The sequence below is a fragment of the Neodiprion fabricii genome, chromosome 1, assembly GCF_021155785.1.
Source record: "Neodiprion fabricii isolate iyNeoFabr1 chromosome 1, iyNeoFabr1.1, whole genome shotgun sequence".
Taxonomy (NCBI): Eukaryota; Metazoa; Arthropoda; class Insecta; order Hymenoptera; family Diprionidae; genus Neodiprion; species Neodiprion fabricii.
Genome location: NC_060239.1, coordinates 6154735 through 6178328, shown reverse-complemented (window position 1 = coordinate 6178328; position 23594 = coordinate 6154735). Strand labels below are relative to the sequence as shown.

General features: G+C 33.4%; 1 protein-coding gene across 14 annotated transcripts; it reads right to left on the bottom strand.

Moving 5' to 3' along the window:
- Positions 1-1439: 1439 nt before the first annotated feature.
- LOC124184167 (protein abrupt) lies at positions 1440-22967 on the bottom strand. Of its 14 annotated transcripts, none has more exons than XM_046573670.1 (6): positions 21211-21758; positions 19891-20459; positions 18674-18853; positions 15036-15159; positions 9045-9174; positions 5008-5186 (listed from the first exon to the last, which is right to left on the bottom strand). In XM_046573670.1, the coding sequence occupies exons 1-6, from the start codon at positions 21320-21322 to the stop codon at positions 5132-5134; spliced, it is 1170 nt and encodes a 389-aa protein (XP_046429626.1). In that variant the 5' UTR covers positions 21323-21758; the 3' UTR covers positions 5008-5131. The 14 variants fall into 14 exon arrangements, with proteins under 14 accessions (XP_046429598.1, XP_046429616.1, XP_046429605.1 ...); XM_046573679.1 differs by having other exon boundaries at positions 5008-5174; positions 21211-21757; XM_046573642.1 differs by lacking the exons at positions 5008-5186; positions 9045-9174 and adding an exon at positions 1440-2720 and having other exon boundaries at positions 21211-21784.
- Between the last annotated feature and the right edge of the window lie 627 nt (positions 22968-23594).

Genomic DNA, 23594 nt, shown 5'->3' with positions numbered 1-23594 from the left:
ATACTGTTCACAAAAATACATGATACAAATGAGTTACAATTATGTAAACATACAACATTCATTTACAACCGTACACAGGATGAGCTTGCAATTAGGACAATGTATTTTGCTAATGTTCGTTTTTTGCCTCGTTCCACACAGCCCCTGGGATAGTTTTATTATATGTACTATTGAAAAACATGACAATATTTAACACTTTTATATTGTAATCACATTAATTCTTTCACTATTTTCTTTTTCTTTTTCTTTTTCTTTTTCTTTTTTAATTTCAATTTCAACATCATCAACGAGCATTACTTGCGTTGCAAGTTTTTTATCTGCCTATATCAGTGATCTTGATGGACAAATTTGTTGTTGATGAAATTTCTCAAGTAATTAACAATATTGTTTCTTTCGCAAAGTATTAGCAAGTAAACGTCACGATAGAACGCTGGCATTGAAAATTAATGCTGTATACTTCAAAATAATGTAAATTAATGCTGTATACTTAAAAATAATGTAAATTAATGTTACATACATAAAAATAATGTTTGTTCCATTATATTAACGTGACGACTCCGTTGAAGTACGCTTTCATTGTTCATTTACTAAAATAAAATCATCTCAAATTGCCCGAAAGTAAATTAAATCTGTACAATTTAATTAAAAATCACATTTTCTTAATACTGTTTGAAATAAATGTTGAACATTATAATAGGGTGAAAGCGAGTACAAATTTTCGTACTAAACTTTGTGCAAATAATACGTAACTCGAAATCAGCTGCGTAAGTAAGATTAAGAAACTGATCTTTCATATATGCTATAAATATTACAACTACAAGTGAGTAATTTAATATAAACGTTGAGATAACCGTAGTTAAAAATATCGTATAAAACGTCCAAGAATTTTCATTCCGATTTCTGTTCAAGAAATTTTTATTTAACAGCTACGGTGAATTTTCACTAGTGAAAACCGTCAATTTTCTATTGACAATTCAAAGCTCTACATGGCTCTACCGATCCACCTAATTGTATCTAATTAAATTTTATACAGTTTTGATGGACTTTGGTCGGTTTTTTTAAAAGATTCTTTTAACCAGGCCGACTTTTTTGAATGTATAGATTACAATGAATGAATCAAATAACGTATCAGTTCTTCCGAAAGTTACACTATAACTAAATATTTACAATGATAACCATTTTCAGTGCTGTCCTTATCGTTAGAAGCACTGTTGTAACAAAATTATAATTAATCAATTTTACACTTAGCATTATTTACAGAAAATCCGTAATTTGAATGATTAAGAAATGCAGTAACAGTATAAAACTAAATTCACAAGTTCATTCAAATATGTTTTCAAGCAGCATGTGAATCTTATGATAAATGTAATTTAAACTGGGATTTTTATCTTAAAAATATATTGAGTTGATCCCTGTTTTTAGTATTTATCGGAGAGTACCATCCAGTAATTCAGTAATTTATAAGAACTTATTTAGAGTAAACGCATTCTGCATATTCAATTTCGTACTTTCCCAGAGCTAAGGACAGAATCTCTTAAATTGCAAATACCTTTTCTCTCTGCCTCAAAGTACGTGTTAAAAGTATTAGCGATGGTTAAAAGTTCAAAAATTCACTAGCTAAAGTAAATTAAAATCAGGACGAGTTAACTGGCCTCGTTGTTGTATGATACTGTCCAATTCTACGTGTATTTAACAGGGACCTTATTGTACATTCTAATGTAAAAACAAGAATTTAGAACACTTATAATAACTTTGATAGAAAAAACCTTAAACGGAATATTGCACTTATCCAATGTCTGTAACAACAATTTTTTCTCATTTAATCTATTGGTTATTATTTACAATTCAAGCAGTGACTAATAAATCTGCCTCATTTTTCAATTGAAGTATATAATTTAATGCATTTATAAGAGGTGCCCTAAATTTGTACTCGGCGAAAAAATAAAAATTCTTAAAATTGTAAATAATTGAAATACATTCTGTCATTCTCAACATTATTTATGCGGAGCGTGGTAGACGGCTGTTTATTAGATGAATCGAATCTTTTCACATGCGATTTACACCGAGTAGTTGAACAATACGAAACAATCAGTTCTGTCAATAATAACAAATGTTAGACAAGATGATTATCAATATGTATATTTTTTTTTTGTATTTTTTTTTTAAACTTTTTTTAGTTTTGCTTTGTTCACATGTATGAATTGGAAAACAGTAACGGAGTTAACCACATAAAAATATCAGTCTCCCCTGATATCGTGTGCTGTATTACATTGATACAAATATAATTGTTCGTTATACCTTTAATTTTGTTGGCTTTGTCAAACGAGTAACTTTAGTAAATACTTTTTCCTATGCATCGAAAACTGTGTGTATTAATTCAAATTGGAAACTTTTTACATCAGTTTTTTCCATCATTGAATCCATTAAGCAATATGCTTTTGTAAGAATGAATGTTATTTATGCTAATTTTTACATCAACGCCTTTGTGAAAAGAAGATCTCTGTGCTTGGTACGTATGTGGGAGCGTAACGTGTCAATTCGGCTGTACGTGGCTGGACAGTAAGGGCACAGTGATCGTTGAGCCGTGTGGATATGGAAATGATGCCATCGGTTGGTTACCTGTTTCCCGCATGCTCTGCAACGCCAGAGAGTTGGACTGCTCACGGATACAGCGAACATCTCGTGATAAGTAAGTCCAGCCGTAATGGTTGGGAGTGGACCTGAAAACCCCCAACTTTCTAATGTATTTTTGTTCATCAATCTATTAGTAATTTTACTCTTTCGAAAATTTCACCTCACAGAATACAGATAATACCATGTGAAGAGAAAAATATTTTTATATATATATATATATATATCTATATGCATTTCAGAAAACTCATTCAGTTTTACACCATGCACAGTTTTATCTCACTTACATCACTGCCGAACACACCATTCAAACAAATCGATTCTCTCATATTCACGGTCATTCATATTTTACAATTGTAGCATCGATTTTTATGCATCGCAAGCGTGAAAGAATACCACTGGAACTATAGGTACATACATGCCAACAAGTATTGACGATTTATTCAATCAATTGAATACAATTTTTCTATCTTAATTTTTATTTTACTCAATGTAAAAATGGAAGTAAGATGGTCGTGAATCTTACGTTTGAAGAATGATCTCACTCACGTCAACTTTTATCATTACATTAGTCATTACATTATTTTTGAATGCTTTTGAATATAAATATATTACATATCATTAGAGCCTCTATGTTCCTTTCACAATCAGTCACTACACGTTTACATTCCACTTAATGCGGATTATTAACATGGAATGAGAATATAATAACTTAATAGCATAACACTAACAGTATAAAATCAACTTATGATAAATAAGTTTATACTATGTTATTGCTGCTAAGAAAGAGCCTAGCTTAACAATTTTATCAGTCTGATTTTTTTCTATAACGCGCACAACTGTGAAAGAAGATGGCATATTGTAAAAAACGTTAGTATTATGCAATACTAATGATATTATCCACCTAGTTCCCTACTAACAATGATCGGTGAATTGGAATAAAATATTCTTTGGTACACCAAATCAATTAAATTGAACGACTTGCGTTGATTATTACAATATAAACATACTACTGGAGAAAACATCAAAATTAGTCATCTTGTAGGGTGGAAATAATTTTTCCCCAAGTAATTTTTCTTCCTTCTATTTGATCGATTTGATCACGTTAATTACGTTTAGCGCCAAATGCTTGAGTTTTCGAAATCAGTTAAAACGCAGGTTCATAAGTTGGGCACTTTTATCACACTTGAAGCATTCGAGTTTAACTAGAAATGAATCTTTTCACAACTGAAAATATATAATAGATATGGAAATATAATACGTGCCATAAATACTTTGAGTAAAAAGCGAAAGACTTAATTCTGAATTCGAATATTTCCTGACGTCACAAAGTATCTAATTCGAAATATGTCAAAACGATTGTATACAATTGAGTAAGTTAAATTATACAACCTACGTTTAGATTAATCTTGTGAACGTTAGAACTTCTGCAATATATATGTATATATATATGCAAAGTTAAATTATATAACTTGCCTTAACATTCCTTAATCTCAATATGAAATAATATGCGCTCGGTGCCCTACTTGTTTTTCTTAATTTGCTCCCAGGCTAATTGTTAGGAGGTAGTAGAAACATGGAGAAGATATGTTCTCTGTTGTGAAAGAAGTTCCTTGCTAGCTTGATTGAATTAATATAGCTGAAAGTATTTTCGATGTTATTGTACGTGAGCATGTTTGGCACGTGTGTGTGTCAGCAAAGTGTCGCTACGCGTATAAACAGCTGGGCATAGCTGACAGGCATATTTCCCTGGATAATGAACGTAGTAATGGTTTCGCACGTTAGTAACGACCTTACCACACAAGGAACATCGTCTCCTCTCGTCTGAGTTACTCACTCTCTCAAATATCTGAGATATCCTCCAGTTTTTAAGCTCTGAAACAATAGAAAAGTCAGTGTGAAATTTTCATACAGTTAGCAGGATAATGGGCGTATCAGATTTGTCATTACCTATACTTATATTCCATTCATACTTGCATGTTCTTCAAAACGGCACATTTCTAAGAACAAAAATCATGGCATGGCATTGTTCTTTCGTAAAAATGAATCACACAAAAGCCATCTTGGTACTTGTAGATGATTTTTATTGATACTTGTTATCATTACAAACTTATAAATAATCCTCACCAATCTATTCAGTACTGACTAAATTGATACGGAAGACTTAAGTTATTTAAAGAAGAAGAATATTAACACAGACCTACGAAGAAAGTGTCAGACGAGAAGCGACTCTTCGAAGGTTTGTGCTAATATTTCATGTATTATTTGGTACTTGCAGAGTATAAATAATCTACAGCTTTAATGCTTCGTCCTAACGTGCAATTTTAAATGATCAAATCTCGAGTTAATTTTATTGCATATAGGACAAGTGAACTGTACTGGATTATGAAACTGATTATGATGCCATTTGTTGCGAACCGTTTTGCCACACGTTGTACAAACGTAGAGGGTGGGAGCGTCTGTGTAAGGTTTGGGGAGCTTGAAAAACAACTGCGTTTGGTCAGCAACGCGTAGATACGAGCCGGTCACCCTTCTCCCCAGCCCTGCAAGCAATACTTTTACAAAATCGTCTGGGGTCCGAATCCACAATATCGCATAGATAAAACACACTTTAAATCTTAATTAACTGTACTACCTATTAAATGATTTGAAAAAAAAAGTTTTAGATCAATTGTAAACGCATTAGATCTACAAGAGCTGGAAAATAAAACAAACCGTTAACACACAATTATGTTTAATCAAAAAATTAGTAGAAATACATTAAATGCACATGTGGTTAATTTTTTTTCATCCATATTATCTACATTATAATTAAAATGTATAATGTATAATATAACATAAGAATTATGTTAGAATAATAATAATATATATATATATTTTTTTAAAAATATATATATATATTTTTTTGTAATAAAATCGGTTATTCTTAGTTTAATATATTTTATCTGCATGGTCAGAAATATGTGCCTATTGTACGTTTCGAGCCAAAGTTATATAATGATTTATGTATAGTAAAACGATGTTCGTTATTCTGTTATATGTAATAAAAGATTTGATAAATGGTTTAAGGTTTACTAGGGTATGGTACAATAGTATAAATGTAGCGTAGTAGCTCTAAACTTTCAGCAGTTCGTTTATGTTATGTGTAGTGCCGCAGTGTGCCGCTGCTGCTGTCAAATTGCAATACAGCACGTGTCCGGTAAGTAACTGTAATTGTCATTGATTTTTAATAGAAGGCGACAGAGTAATTTTTAGACATAAATAAACGAACGAAAAAAATAAGTGTGAAAAAAAACAAAAAAAAAAAAAATCAAGTAAAGATTCCTTTCTGCTACTGCGTTAGAAAATGCAAATATGGTCTCGGCAAATGATTATTCAGATTAAGAAATGTTCCATGGAACGCAGAAGAAATCAAACAATTCGTTCTGATATTGCAGTAACAGATTTTCAATGAAAATTCTTTTGCGCCGTGGAATAGTCCTAGACGCGAGATATACAACTTCCCCGAAAATAACATAATAATTGTATATATATATATATATATAATAATATGAAGATATATTATAATTAATTGTAATTTGTATATATTATTATATAAAGAGATATTAATAATAGTATTTTTTTTTTTTTTATTTAATATAATAATGTACAAGGAGCTAGGTGTTATCACTCAACAAGATGTCTACGCATTAAAATGAAACATTAACGTACCCTTATCCTATCAGCTAAGCCTAGTCCCTAGGTTACACCTATCCTATTTAACTACACTCATAATGTTCTCTTGCACAGCCATAGTTTCTTTTTCTTCGCACTATCGTAGCTTGTCTTGTGGTAATTCAATTTTAATCCGTCATTAACTATTTAACATCTTTCTACCTAGGTAATACTCTCTTTCCTTACGTTCCCCTTTCCATTTCCCCCGACCCCTGTCGTAGTATCACATTTCCTATGTACACAAAACGCTAATAATTTCAAATTTCAAGAACTCGACGAGCCTCTGCTCGGTTCCTTTCTTGTATTTTTAGTTTTTTTTTTCTTCTCCTTTTTTTTTACTTTGACAATTGAAAACTTAATATAGTTATTGAGAAATAACCCCTCGCTCCATACTATCGCAATATTGCACGATTTCTTTAAATTCTTCTCAATTTCAATAAGGTGTTAGCACCAATCTATTATATCACAATGTTCCACTCCACACCACGCAGTTGTAAATATATAAATACCTATATGTAGTAGTAATTTTAATCAATAAGAAGTTTCAATAACAGCCAAGGAGCCTGCGATAGTGCAAGCTGTTTGTTTTGTGAAATCTGTGCCGAGTATTTTTTGAAAAACATTAATTTCCTTTAAATTTAAACCTTCGAAGTTAACATTACGGGAAAATGAATTATGAATCGTTCGAGCGAACTATCTCAAGTGATTTTTCGTTGCGAAAAAGTTATGAACTTCAGATAGTACTGACGAGTGCTGACAAATAAATCGCAGTGACATGTATGTAGTATGAAACATAATCTTTGTTTTTTCTTATTAGTTTTTCTTTCCTCGCGAGAAAAAAATATCAAACAAACAACATACGGATCAGAATAAGTGGTTAATTCTTCGTTATTCCAGGGAAAAAAAAAAAAAAAAAAATTAGAAAAAAATAATATAATAACAATAATAATAAATTCATTTTAGCTAAACACCCGGCGGATATTTGGTAAGCTGAAGTATGAGCTACTGTAGAACATCTACAGCCTTGTATTCGATCGTATCTTTGAAACAATAATAAAGAACCAGCGGCTGGTCTGCCAGGGGTAGGCCTACGGTGCACCTTGACATTTTTCACTGTTAATAAATTAATATGTGTAGCCGTATACATGCTCTCATCAAACAGTAATAGAATATATAAAATCATAAAACAGTAAAACAATATTAAATAAATTATCAATATATTATTATACTTAATAATCTGCATAATATATTAATATTCTAGATATATATTAAATTATAGGTATGTGTGTAGCCGTAACTATGCAAAGTGCTATTTTTAGAGAACATGATAGAATAATCGAGAAACAAAACAGAAAAAAAAGAGAGAGAAAAAAGAAACATATCGAAGGTAAGATAAATAGTTACAGACCAGTTTTAACGTGGCCCTTTGAATAGCTATTCGACTGTGTATTTGTCATCGTTACAATATAGGTCGTTATATGATACGTGTTTTGATGTGAATAGAATAAAAAAAAAAAAACTAAAAAAAAAAAAAAAACAAAACGGGAAGAATAGGATTGCACCTCAACCAATTAAATATCAATGTGCAATGATGTTGTGAATATCTAACCACCCCTTGGATAAATTGTGTTTTAACGTTACTATCTCCAACCAATGTAGAATATAACAGTAGATTATATAAAGTATAAAATATAGTACTATAAATCATCCAATACAATAATAATAAAAATTTTTTTTTTTTTCTTGCCTACAGATTTAAGTCCCAATCGTGGAATGTCTCATAATTTCCACTATTTGCTGCATTATAGTTTGCGGTGTGCAGTTTTATCATTATATAGACTTTAGGTGTTTTGTAACAAGTAACGTTTTGTAGTCAAAGTTCATATTAGAGAAAAAGAAATTAATTTTCTTTACAGACATATTAGTTATTTTATGCTATTTTCATTATTTTTTTTCTTTTTTTTTTTTTATACATATCAAAATTGGCGACATGTAGGACAGAATTTTCGTTGTGGATTAGTAATTTCATTTTTTTTTTTTCCGTCTTTACATTTAGGGTGTAGTATATGTATTTTTAATATTGCTATTGAATGGAAATTATTGTTTCACAATCTAATATGAAATTCAACTAAAAACTTTCAACAACTAGATGACTTCACCCTGCAAATCGAATGAATTAGTTTATACGATTTTATTTTTTAATATTATTATTATTGTTTTTTTTTTCATCGTTTTCCGTCATTTTATTTAATATTAATAATTTTTTTTCCTGGCTGCCAACTTGCCAATGCTACTCAGCAGCAACTAAGGGAGGAATTGGCACCACATTTGCTCCCAATTATGTATAGTTTTCAATTGCCATGACTTTTGGACCAAAACTAAGGCTGCCCTCCTTGTCCTATACATTGTCCTTAGATCTTACCTCAACAATTAATTGTGTTTTTTTTCCACTATTTTTTTTTTTTTTTTTTGTAAGCGTAGAACCTATAGATTTGGTGTTCAAAATGATGAAACAATCTTTTTTTTCCTAGAGCGTCTAGGAAAGAGTGTTCATACTATCATTGTTCGCAGCGAGTGCCAAGGAACCAGCCATGAAATCATTAAGATCAATCTTTCTCGCTTCGGGATGTTTAAATTTAAAATGTGTGCGCAAATTGTCACTACGAGTATACGTGGCACGACAGAGAGGGCACTCAAACCTGCCAGGGAAGTGGACGTGGTAGTGGTTCCTGATGTGCGTCACCACCTTGCCGCACAGCTTGCACCTGTGAAGGTTGCAGCCGCCTGGCACCCGGTCAAACGTCAGCCGCATGTGCCAGGCTTTTGAACCTGCAACATCAACACAAGACAAGTCACTCAATTGCACCTTCCCCACCTATGCTCGCTAGATTTTTTTTTTTCTTTATACTGCATTGATCTAGTCTATTACTCATTTATGCGGACGAGCCAACTGTTACCTCTCAATTAACGATATGTTATAATTAAAAACAACATAGATATGTACAGAAAAAAAAACGACCGACAGTATCCCGTTGCATTCATCAAAGTTCTCTCAAATTATTCCTTGCGTAATGTCAATGGTTCAATTGTGAAAAAATTATCGTCAACATGGCGATTGAAGCTCGTCGAATTCTATGGGTATTATCCATAGGAATAATATTGCTTGTACAAAATAGTATGTAACATCTTTCGCAACAGTGACGATGTCAATGAATTTATGTGTCGACCACTGTCGCATAAATGCAATGTCAATTAAACTAGATCAATTGTCCTGATTAATGTAGACCTGATACATAAGTTAGTTTAGCCACTGATCATTTGTGGTATCGTAACCTGAAGTAATACTTATTATTCATGACAGCACACTAAATCTCGGTAGTTGACATCTTGATCATTTTGAATGGTAACAGTTTATATTCATATACATAAATGTATGCATATATACACGCGCATACACACACACATGTATATATATATACATTATGTATAAATATATACACGTATATGTATGTATAGGTGTATGTTTATATATATATATATATATAAACATACGTATATATACACACACAAAATTGGGAACGATAAGAGTACCTTTGTTAAAGTAGGATCCTTTTGTTAGATTTATTAGATTTTCATTAAGTGTCAGTTGCATGTAATTACTTGTGAGAGCGACAGATAGGGAAGAGATAGAATAGAAAGATAGACGGGGGAATACATCGTTATAAAATGGTGATTGTTATTTTCATTTGATTTAAAATCAGAAAGATCGGCTTGTAACACCTAACTATTGGGAACATGTAATTCAGTTTTTATCAAACCCTTCCGTCCTTTACCACCCCCTCCCATCCCCGACCTTCCACCCCACCAACAAAGACATACCTGTTATATAAAGTAAAATTATCATTTATTTCACAAATAGCAAGTACAAAAATATTACAATTTACATTATAATATTCTATCGTCTAAACATTAATAGCTAAATATAAATTATGGCTTCAAAAGCAAAAAGTTAAATACTTAACGAACTATGTAATCTGTATGGCACATGAGGGGTACAATAATGATTAATGCGTAATGGAGATTCTCTCATTGAATACAAGCTACTATGTTGTAGACTGAAATACCTCCTATATGGAATATAATATTAGATCTATTAGGTGCACATACTAGCAAAAAAAATATGCTGCCTCGTGTCACACTCGTTTCTACAGTTTTCAATTCACGTCCGGTGAAATATGAATAAATCATACATAATGGGTCGAAATTCGAAAACCTCGACAAAATACTAGCTGACCGTTGAAGGGGGGCAAAAGAGGTACCTTAACAGGTAACAATGGGGGTTTTCTTAACTTGAACCTACAAGTTAGCATTTGGTAAGACTATGCTCATCGACGCCAAGTATAAGTGGTGATCTATGTTCGAGGCGGGCGAAATAGCGTTTAACAGCACAGAAAGTGTAAATGAAATTGGTGTCTTCCTGACATGTTGCGCAAAGATCACGAGAATAGTATTATAGATGGACTGATATTAGTGCATACGCCTTTGGTTAATACGCAAACAAGCATCGAGATATAAACGACATACTTGTATTACTTACGAAGCTAGAATAATGCTCTAAGCGAAAAATTTGTCAAATAATTAATTTGCGAGTTATTTATTCTAGATAAATGACGAATGTTTACTTCTAATGTGTGCCTTAAGATTGTCACTTCGAGTGAATACAGTATTGCAAAATGGACACTGGCAATTCTGCGATTGATGGGATCGAATGTGGTGCCAACGATTACTGACTGATTTGCCGCACTGCCGACAGCTGTATAATTGAGGACTGGATTCACCGGGTATTGGAATGAACATGTTATACCCGTTAGTTGCCTCTGGCCCTCTCATTACCCATGTATCCCGGGGTCGCGAGGGAGGAGGCATCCAGCAGGAAAGCCGGAGCTCCGTTGGTTGAGTTAGAGGGGAAATCCCCTCCTCTCTCTTCAGTGAGACATCACTGGCCAACACTGGAACAGAGAGAGAGAGAGAGAAGGAGAGATCCCCCTTAGCCCTTGACAACACATAATCTTTACAATCTCACCACTCACATTCACTTCCATCAATCATTCACTTACTTATTCGATATCCTTGACCTTCTTATCGAGTAGCGATTCTCAATTAACGTTAATATTCCTTAATTCAAATTTAGTCACACACATATCTTAATTATCTATAATATTAAAATATACTTTAGGATTATTGGGAATACTAGGACCTATGTCTTGTGAGTACGATTCAATGTCCGTTTTGCCAATGTCAGTCTTAAGAAATACCTTTCTACTCAACTTTTTCGTCTTATAAATTTCTTTCCTATCCCTGCCGTTCATATCAAATAGCCAAAAATATTTTTCTTGGATTCCATAAATATTGTTCTAAAGGTAGTCTTGCTCAGGGCAAACATATAGTTGCGTGACAATGTCCTAGTATTCGCGTATAATAAGAATGAAAAAAAGTACAGTAAAATTGAACGGCAATTTAGGAAATGTATTAATTGTTGCCCAGCAAAATTCTCCGAATTTTTAATAATCTTTGACAAAATAATTCGAATATGTGAAATTTAACTCAGCCAAAGAATGTGTTGCTACTAACTATTTGTATGTTGGGATGTTTACGTTTAATGTGATCCTTTAGATTATCTAATCTTGTCCTATGACAGCCACACATTGGGCAGACATAGTTCCCTGGATTATGCGTCAAATAATGATTCCGTAGATTCGATACGATTCTCCCACATATTTTACATTTACTCGTATATGTATGCGGTAGTTTTTCATAAAAATCAGACACATTTACTTTCTCTATATCCGATATCGGCACACTTTCAATGCTTGGAGGAGTAAAAAATGTCGAATCTGTAAATAGAGAAAAGCGAGGGTAAAAATGACCATCTAAATAGAAGAGATTTGCGAAGGAACGTACTTGATCAGACATGCATTTATCTAGGTATGTACTGTTATGAATTATATGTATTAAAGATTACATATTGATTAGTCTTGTACTAAAAGGCACCACAAGAAAGCCTAAAAACCTGTTTACATTAGCCCATGGGCTTGAGACTAGTTACAATGACTTAATTGAGCCACAATAATAATGACTCTAAATTCATATTCAGTCTTCGACGTTTTTCACAACCTTTTCGTATAATACTGTTTCCCTAAATAAATCACTAAAATGGCAATTACAACAATGGCAAATATATATTAATTATGAGTGGGATGGGCTGAGGGAGGGGAGGGTCTTTTGGATTCTGGGAAGGGAATATAATATCGTGTACGTGAGTCTTTAAATTGTATATAAATATATATGTATATATTATTTTTATTTTATTTCGTTCAGTTTTTTTCTTTTAGCGATTAGGTATTGACGCCTTGTATTTAGGTGAGATAGTCCGCGTTATCTTTTCCTAAAAAATGTTTCGTATCCAAAGGCATGAACGGCGAGGGATGATTTCCCTCTCGAATTCCATGTTTCAGCTTAATATGTCTCTTTAGATTGTCGGATCTGGTCAATGATATCAAGCATATGCGACACTGATATTTGTCAGGGTTATGTGATTTCATGTGCTTTTTAACGTTGGCCACAGTTTTTCCACACATCTTACAACATTCCAAACCAAGGTGTGTGTCAATTTTATAATTGTCATATTTTACGTCCTTTTCTTTTTTGCTAGTTCCTGTCGATCCTGGAATACAAGATCCCTTTTGAATCTTTAATATAACATTACAATTGAATCTAACAAAGTCCAGGCTCTACAATTATTTATTATTATTATTATCAATATTATTATTATCATTTGTTTCAAGTATAGAAATACATTTAATCAATTGAAACAACATACCGAACCTACTTTAGCAAATATATTATATAAGCACACACCTACTTGTAAAGGTAAATTAAAAAAGAATACCAAATAGCAATACTTTTATGCTTACGTTTCTCAAACATCGTAAATTGCCAACTGACGACGTCATTTCATCTTCGGCTCTTCTACTTATTTCACACACTACAATTGTCAAGACTGTTGCTAAATAGAACGCAAACGCATCACGACAGTGAATATACATTTTTTTTTTTTTTATTCTGTATCGTTCAGCTTTTTTTTATTTCATTTTTTTTTTTTCTGCACTCGCATTTTAAAAAACGCATTTCATCCTTGAAATCGACAGTGTCAAATGGTAACACCATGCAGCAGCAAATGAACAGCATATAAGATATGAGAATGATGATCGAGTTCGCTAGGTACTTGTTGTAGACACGGTAAGGAATGCAAGAGAGTAGAATACAGACATGCACCGAAAACCCCAATTTATACCGAAGTATCAAGTCAGCAATTGATCTCTGCATACATACATCCACACACACATCACACGAACCTACTGCATAGACACGCACACATTCCTATGTCTTCAGGTACAGGAGGTTGTTTCAAAGGATCTATTACACATTGCAACATCTTCAACGTCGCGGTAAAGACCAAGCGTAAGAAACTATTTTCATCAAACAACAATATAATCAATGATAGTATTCTATTCAGGGAAGTATTGTATAAGTATCGACATATGCTGACAGATGCAACTTTCGTAGATACAAAAATCATAAATACCAAAGTGAGTAAAGTAAAAAAAAAACAGATAAAAACAAAACTGATTGCCGGTTATAATGATCAACAGCACTGTAATTCTTTATTTCCACTTAATATTTACATTTCTTCGAAAGTTGTCTATCAAAATATGAGGAGACTTACATAATCCTTCGATGAGAAAGAAACAAGTAAACATGTTATACTCTTGCTTTCCTCCTTTCGTAGCACTGGGTCTCCTTGAACGCTTGAAAATGGAGTGGTTAGATACCTTCGAAGAACACCTTGTACTCGTATTTGACACAGCAGTAATCAACAGAATCATCAAACTTACTTAGCAACCCACACGCTATATCGAAATTTCGCAAGTATGGTCCATTTGCTTATAGTTTTAACAAACGAAAATTGTTAGGTGCTGTCATGATAACACACTTGCATAATTCTAATACACTGAATCAGCAAATGCACAATACCATCACCACAATACTAAAGTTTACACAATAACCTGGATCCTATAATATACATTTGGCTACTCACGTCATTCGAAATCGAGGGATACTTTTACATTATATCATATTATTTGGAAGTTTAATTTTAGTAAGCATGCATAGTAGTCCCACGATTTCTTTTCATCTAACATATTTCCCATCGCAACCAGCTACCGAATAAATCATATAACAAATATCCAAATAAAATCCAGTCTCATACATGTAAATTCTGTCATAGTAAACAGATATAATAAATATCAGATAATTTACGCAATAAGAGAAAACCGTCACAGAAATAAGATCTGATTTTTTAGAGCCAATTGAGTTGTTAAATTTCGTAACTGGTATAAATAAAACATAAAATCTAAGGTTTAAAGTTCTTTTACGTTTCCTCAAAGTTGTACACACGAGTTTTTGTAAATTTTATTCAAGTATAATTAATGCATACTACTGGGTAAAATGTGTGTTATCAAATATTTTACTCATTGAGTTTCTCTGAGAAAGGGATTTGCTTTTCATTAATAGCGTAGGAAATATGTTAGATCATGATAAAATGTTATTTTAATGAGTTCAGATCTTACCATCAAGTCCGTCAAGAATTTCATGTGGGTTGTGGTGTTCAGATGGTTCTGTTCCTGGTACGCCGTCATTGAGGGTACCTGTGGTTGGCCCTCCATCCTCTCCTAAGAGACTTACAGGATGTCCCTGTGCATGACAATGAGGCAATTATTTAGTGTCATATTGAAAATGGCTGTTACTATTTAGGGTATATAAACAGCTTGAATTTTCTTGCAACTATTGTTACAAGGATCTTTACCAATGGTGGAATTGATGCCAATCACTGTTCAGCCAATGTATAATACCCATTTCTTATATTCAGCATTATACTTTTGATAAGACATGACAAATTTTTCTGTGGATGTAATAAAATTCTTGCTGTTGTTTGACGAAAATGAAAAAAACCTAGTCAGGAGTTGGTGGTGTTTGGAAAAATTTTCTGTATTATAACAATAATTCAATTATTAAAATACTTTTTATCCAGTGAACAATAATTACATGTGGATAATGATACTGTTCAACAATAGTAACAAATAAAAAAATAAACATTTTTTTTATATAAAAATGCCATATTAATTATTAACATAAACGTGACATTATTATAAATTAAGCATAATTTCAACAGTTCAAAAAATATAATAAAAACTTTAATAACTTGCCCCCATATAAACATTTTTTCTTATTTCATGATAATTATATGTTATAAAAATATTTCTGGAAGGCGTCTATTCAGACTTATATTGAAAATCGAAATTTGCGAGATATTCAAAGTATGTCTTGGCACGTAAGCAAATATCTGAGTAATGATTTAATGAAATAAATGTTGCCTCTGCAGTACTGATAAGTTCCAATTTCCGTATGACATCTACTTTGAATCACAGATCAATGAATGTCTTAAGATACTTTTACGTAGCTTTACTGTACACTGCAACAATAATATCACAAAAATTTCTAAAAATAGATTTGATATTCAAGAAATTATTTTTATTGTTACCAAGAGTACTTGTATTAAACTGACCAATGCACTCTCGTTGAGATATTAGTAGAAAATATTCAGATCTACAAGAAGTCAAAATGACAGAGCGTGCTGGATCATACATCACAATATTGGAAAATACTACGACAATATATTTTAGCTACAGAGCGCGTCGCAATAAAATTAAAACAAAGACCCAACCAATATCATATTGATATCTACATAATTTAGTAATGGTGTGTCTTTAACCTGAGTTTTCATAACAAATACATTAAAACCTTTTCATAAAACGTAACAAATAATATCCTGTTAAAATTATGAAGCCGTTCGAGCCACAGTTAGGAATGTTAATGGATATGAGGAAATTTGTATTATCGACATATTTAGCTGGTTATTTCAAGTGACGATAATAGTAATCAGCCTTCGATTCCGCCTCTTTTGCAACGCATAAATTGTGTGCCTTACATTTATCGTGATGATTGATAATCTCGAGCCTAAAATTTCCATTCCCAGCTGCGAAGGATGTACGAATTTCTGGAATAGTTTCGCTCCACTTTCTGCAATACTTGCAGTACATTGTATGCAATTTCTCATCGTACTGTAACCAATGAAATATTTCCAACCAGCCTGGCCTAAATTTGCCTACTCGTCTCCCTGAATGAGAACGAAATAACAATTCGCTTGGACTTGACCGAGGCATTAACAATTCCCGTCGCAGGATATCTGAACCAAAATTCATTACAGAATTAAAATCATCCTGCGATTTAGTGCTTACTGGGCTAACTTGTGAAGCAAAATTGTGAGATTGCTCAGGCTCAGCTTTTATCGCGTAACGAGACTTAATCGGATAAGATTGTTCATGGGGTGATACATAATTTTTCGTCATTTTTTCTTTCTTTCCATGGTTACTGAATAGGGCTTCTGGCGCTCTGACTGAAAGGTAGCCCCCAGCCATGATGGCTGTTTTGAGCGAGACATGCTTCAGAAGGAAGTTACGATTGCTAGGATCAACTTGCGCGTTCTGACCATCCATGGTATTCTCACTCTTCCCATCACTTTGAACCTCCCACGCCATATTAGTCTGTCAACAGAGAAGGAAAGGACATGTGTTTAATAAACACATCTAATACTTTGAAATTTTTTTTGCAAAGAAGTTTTTTTTTTCTTTTCTGAACTTAACAATCCCTTCCTTCAAATGTTTCATTTGACCAATGTAAGAATCGGCAATTAGCGGGCAGATTATTTGTGCCTAGATAGATTTTCATTCAGGGAACAGTAACAAAACCATGTATTGAATGATAAACGCACCTTTAATTGAATGATAAAAATTGATATAAAAAAAAAAAGCAATCGAAATTGTAAGTACATATCTAAAAGAGAAGTTCTTTCCTTGGAGCAACATTATAACATTTAAACATATATTTATGCTCTGCACACCCATGAACAATCTCGTATTAGCTGAAATCATACAATCATATCCATGTATAGATGTCTCAGAATAATAATTTCCTTGCAGTTTAGAGAACAAACGAATACCTGAATAAACCCTCAAATGATAGTAACTCCTTAATTCAACATAAGTGAGCCATGTACAGTTGTTTTATCATGAAAATGCCAAGATTTCTGGCAATTGATGGAGTATAATATATTGCACTAGAAATATTTACCATCCGTACAAAGTATCTGAATAGAGAGTGGACTTTTGTGATTAAACAGTCTGTGCCCTCACTCGAGAATACTGATCTTTTCACTTCGCGATTCACTTGGCGATCGATTAATGCGATGTACTTTTCTCAATTCTACACACAATGGCCATATGAACGGATTCGTATGGCGTTGCAAAAGAGCTGAATGTAAATTTTACGATTCTGCTACGAATAGAATGGGTTTGAAAAAAATTGCGAGTGAATAAAAACTTCTAACTCTAGTTCGCCCAACTGCTCTTTGATTCTAAAATATTCATTCGGTAATGGTTTATAGTCTAACTCTTTGAAGGAAAAGAGGTACTACCTCATCTATAATAAAAATGAACTTTCTGTATCGTTTGACTAAAGTCTAATAAATGTCAAATGATAATTTTTGCAACCTGAATCCCACGCATCCGTGTTCAGGCTTCTTCGCCATAACTGTGCAATACGAATTATTGCACGAAATTATTATAAGGCCTGGTGAATGTCAGTACAAAATTATGTTAATGATATTCGCTAACAGAAAACTTGTACGACATGCACGTGACATGCAAATGTTCGCTTTAAAGGTTTATTAAAAAATCAAATAACCTGTTCAATATTGAGATTGAGCATTTTAACAACGTGTCAAATCTGGATTTAACATTAAGGCATCGCACGATGAAGTACGTGAAACGATGGCAAGAAAAACCAGCTGTAAAGTTCAGGCGATAAGCACTCTTACATCAAGTATAACAATATTTATTAATGGGAATGCGTTTTAATGCTGAATATGAGTTGTTGAGTTCATAGCAAGGGAGAATAGTGAAATGAAATACATTTTCTATTTATAAGAGTTTCAAATATCAAACTGCTCGAACATTTTCAATTGTTGGAAAAGTTTCATAGTCTTGAGGAAAACAATAATGAAATTTAGCATTGGTATCGCTGTTAACAATATATGCCTTTTAACTGATGATAGTAATGAAAAATGCAACAAACAAACATTATTACTTACGGGAAGTGTGATGTTTTCGGGAAATTCAGATAGGTGGTGATCAATTTCTTGTTTTATAGGAGGCTGAGGCTGAGACGACGGAGTGATGGGTCTTCCACCATCCTCCACATCACTCCCCATTGTATTATTTAATTTCGGAATAATTGGGGGACTTGATTTGTAACTACATTGAGACGAAGTCTGAAATTGAAAAACTTGCTATATTAATCGAGTTCCTTTGCAATTGACAGCAGGTTTGAAGAAATAGACAAACGTATTAGAATCGCTACTTTTCGCATATACTTGTCCCGAAGGTTCCAGCTTGTTTTTTACATTTCACTTAGTTTCGACAAATGAAGATAGTTTTTTTAACAAATCAATTCATTGGCATCAAATGTCGATATAAAAATATGAGGGTAATTTGAAAAAATTTTCATTTCATACTCATACTAGTCAAATAATATAATAGAGAATATTTTCACGCATGTGAATATATTTTAACTAATCTTATCTGAAGAGTAGCACTAAGACATGAATAATGAGGTAATTTGAAATTACATGAGATTACATTCATCTCAATTTTTTTTTTTTTTTTTTTATTACAACTTCAAGCAGATGTGATGAAATGCAAAAGTTCAATACCAGATATAGCATCGATACGCGCATTAATTTGATGTCGCTATCAAAAGTTGCAGGAAATACCTTCTGGTTGTAGAATTATTTCGATATTTAATCAAATTGAATTCAAGAATAGATTTTTCAAAAATTATATTCATATAATTTTCAATTAGTCAATTTTTAGAAAATTTTAAAAGTAACTTCATTCGTTGTCTGATTTTTTATTAAACTTAAGCAGATAATCTTATCATATATGGCCAATGGTTAATGTTACACGTGGCTCAATGATTTTAAAACTGTGCCAATCATGTTTGCACAAGATCGACGATCCGAAACGAAGAATTGAATACAAGCATATGGAATTTTCACTGCAAATATTACATGTCTGCTACTTCGCACTCGAATCAGGAATTTAATTTAAATAAAAAAAAAAAGTATCTTGCAGAGTAAAAATAGTACCTTTTCTATATTATTCATCATATTTGTAGGATTTTGGTTTTTTTTTTCAATCTATTATTTCGTGCGTAGTAAAATCAAACCTTTAATCAGCTTCAAACTGAATTTATTATGTTGAAAAAGCAAAATGAATAAGAAATAAAATATCATCAACATTGACTTACTTGAGAATCAGACAAAAATCTTTCGCTCGGAGGCCCGGTGAGAGAGACATCGTAATTTGTAGAAATCTTTCGTTTCCTTTTTTCTGGATGGGATTGAAGATTCGGCGATTCGGTGTGCCTCGTACTGGTCTGGGTCTCGGGTTCGGGCGATGGACTTTTTTCTTCAGTTTTATTATTTACACTATTATCAGTGAGTCCCCTAATTTGCAAAGCTTCCGCAGTCTTGAGGAACATCGGTAACAAATGTTGACTAACATTAACTTCGCCCTTGTACATGAAGTGCAGCAAAGCCTTCATCTCCGTGTCGTTAACATCCTTTAGAAATATTATCGGATGAGGATGAGTGTTCTGTAGAAATATGTTCTCAAAGTACGGACTACACGCCGATAGTATAGTTTGGTGGGCTTTAAAAGTTTCGCCTACGCAGGCCAACGTAACGTCGCAGAGCGCTTCGCGTGCGAGTAAAGAGCTTAAGACGTCTGTCAGGTTGGCAGGATGGTTGTTCCACCGGAGGCAATACTGTTGGTCCATGTTGTCTATCTCCAGTCCCAACCCTACAATCAAACTAACTGCGCTAAACTTCCTTGCCCTGCTTCTGTTTGTTTGTTGTTTTTTTTTCTGTTTCTTTCTTTAGAGAGAAAAAAAAAAGAGAGAAACACAAGATAAAACAACAATCCAAGAAAAAAAAAGCAAGAATTTGGTTTATGTATGTACTTAGTATGTGTACAGAGTTCTTTGGTGGTAAAAACAAGACAGAGAAAAAAGATGAAACCAAGCGACTTATCCAGTCAACCCTTGCACTCTGTAGTATCAATACTAAAAACTAGAAAAACTCGATAGCCACTCACTCCACAATATCTAGTTCTTCCACACTGTGCAAACGTGCCACATTGCAATATAACTGTAAAACCCTTCAGGGTTCAGGAAATTACTACACGTGTCAAAAACATTTTTGCAACTCGACCTCGAGTTTACGCGGTACGCGATTGCGAATTCCTTCAAATGCCACTAGTCAGCCTATCGACGAGGTTAGAGTGGAAATTGCGTCGCAATATACACCACCCACAAATATGTTAATTCGTATATTTCGGAGTAAATGTTTTCGACAATGTCACTATTCGCGAAGCTTGGTCGCCATTGTCGCCAGTGCATTTCTGGTACGCTCATTCGCGAAAAATTTTTGATTCGTATTGTCGTTTTCAACTATACGCCGTATACAGATAAGACATTTATGTTACGAATACGTGTATGCGGTAGAGGCAATTCCAGTTGTGTATTAAGAAATATCGAAGGTTTGTTGATATACGGAGAATTACTCACCTTTTGCAAACTTTTTGCCATTACAACGCCACCCGACCCTTAACATCCACTGCCATATCAATCTACTAATGCCTACGGCCTTATTTTTAAAATACTTTTGACCTTCGTGCATCTGCCGAACCAGCCAGTGGAAAGGGCGCTAAAATTCAAACGCCGCATTTGACGCGACATCCCGATTCGTGACAACGAGTCGTCAGAATTTTTACGGGACATTATCGATTTGTATCCCGTTTCTTTTTATTGTTTAATAAATACATCCTCGCATCATTTCTCTTTGTATTTCCACCGTTTGAACGTGGGATTAATGATTTAGAGTAATTTAACAACGTACTCGGGATTCATATCAACTTCAATTCGTACAATTTCAGGTATTAATTAATCAATAATTCAATTTCAAGTAAATAATCTTCTGATCTTCGTTGATGATCTTCGTTGTTGATCTCTTCCGTGATGAGTTATCGTTAAATTAAATTACAGAATATTATTGTATAACTTTCAACAATCTTTTTTCATTAATATACACGTTGCGCTGAATATATTTTCAGTATCTTCCAACGTGACTTGTTGAAAATAATATTCAGGTTGAGATATATTTTTGTTTTCATATATTTTTTTTTTTTTCCATCAACGATATTTTTTGAGCAAGATATCATAACCCAGTGAAAACGATGCGACAGTTGCGAAATACACGTGCAAACACAAATTCCATTGAAACATACAAATTGTATGTTGTATAGGTATTGAAATTTACGTAAATAGGAAAAATTCGATAGTCACATGAATATGACCTAAACGTCAATTGCAAAATCGAACAATGGGTGAAAATGTTTACTTTTTTCTGTCTTTTCTTTCGTTTCGTTCGAAGAATACTTCTGACACTGCAGATTAAAGAAACCGTAGATCGATGTCCAGCGTTCCGGGACTCAAAATTGTCTCGAAAAACTAGTATATGTAAACATTTATATGCATAATAAAGTAAGCAACGCACGCCGTTTGCGAAGAGCGCATTGTTACCTGGTTTACTCAAATTCATGGACATGAAATTTTTGGCGGCCGGTTAAAGCCGCGACCCTTTTATGATGAACGCCGGTCTTGAAATTGGCGGCAACCTGGTTGTCGTACTGGAAACCCTCTTCAGTGTTGAATCTTCCGTGATGATTTAATTTTTTTATTAAAAAATTTGTTTTTTTTTTTTTTAATTCTAAAAGAAATTGTTCATACGAAATATTTATTTATCAACAAATGTCGCACTATTTGATTTTGCAGTTCTTTTCACAATTTTACATTATCAATATTAACATAAATTTATCGCGTTATTGTCGGGTTCCCGTTACGATAGATATTATTTTTGTTTCGAAAGAACGACGCAATCGGCATAACTACAACAATAACTATTATTATGATTATTAATTGATTACATCACTCGAACAAAACTCGACCCGTACCGCATTTAAAATACTACGATCATGAAATTCGAAAATTAGGGCTTGCTCAAATAACAGCCAGGATCACAAGCCTCGGCTGTATGCGATAACGATCGTGAATAAAATTTGAAATTCGGTGCACGTAGACATGGTGATGCACTTGCGGATAAACTTGGTAAAATGAGTGAGTGCAAGCTCTGGAAGTCGGGCAGGGTGCGTCGGGCAGAGTATATCCGGATATCGGTTGATACGCGACGGACGGGGTTGCGCACGAAGTGCACGCCGCGGAATGATGCAGGGATGTGTTGGCTGCAGCCGCACATCCCCTCTAATGAATGCACCAGGCATGTGCGAAGGATTTTATGTCCACCACCTCCACCGCGGCCGCCACCCTCCGGCCCACCCGGCCGAACCAACCCCTACCAGCACGGCACCTTATTATATACATATATTATATATATTTCAAGAATGTTTCGTTTCAGAAGTCGATCATCGCACTGCATATCACGACACGCAACGAAAATATTTCTGCAACATAACAGAAGCGTACAAATTATGTCAACGTGCTCGGAATATATGTTAGAAATATATTTGTACAAATTTTTGAGAGAGCTTATCCGAACATTTCAAAATCTTCCGGATATTGTATAAAAATTTGATATCCTGCCTATTTTTGGCGATATTTTTCGTACGTTTAATACGTTACACCGCGATTCAAATATCTCGTACATATATGTGTATGTATGCATATGTATCGAAAGTTATGAAAATTTTACACTGTATTTTAAATATTTTGCCAGTTATTCCAGAACGTTTTGAACGCGTTTATATACATAGCGATATATAGGCATGTAGTTGAGAAAAATTTCAAAAATGATATGACAAATTTTTTGTCAAACCTCTCATGTTTCTGAAATGTTTTCGAAATATTACGCGACTTGGGAACGATCTGCCGAACCA

Bases quoted from the DNA above. Each gene is read 5' to 3' on its own strand.
- LOC124184167 (XM_046573565.1), bottom strand. From the start codon at position 21,322: ATGCACGAAGGTCAAAAGTATTTTAAAAATAAGGCCGTAGGCATTAGT. The intron at 18,854-19,890 runs GTAAGTCAATGT...TTTCAATTTCAG, and splicing joins GATTTTTGTCTGATTCTCAA to ACTTCGTCTCAATGTAGTTA. The intron at 17,070-18,673 runs GTAAGTAATAAT...CTCTGTTGACAG, and splicing joins CCGAAAACATCACACTTCCC to ACTAATATGGCGTGGGAGGT.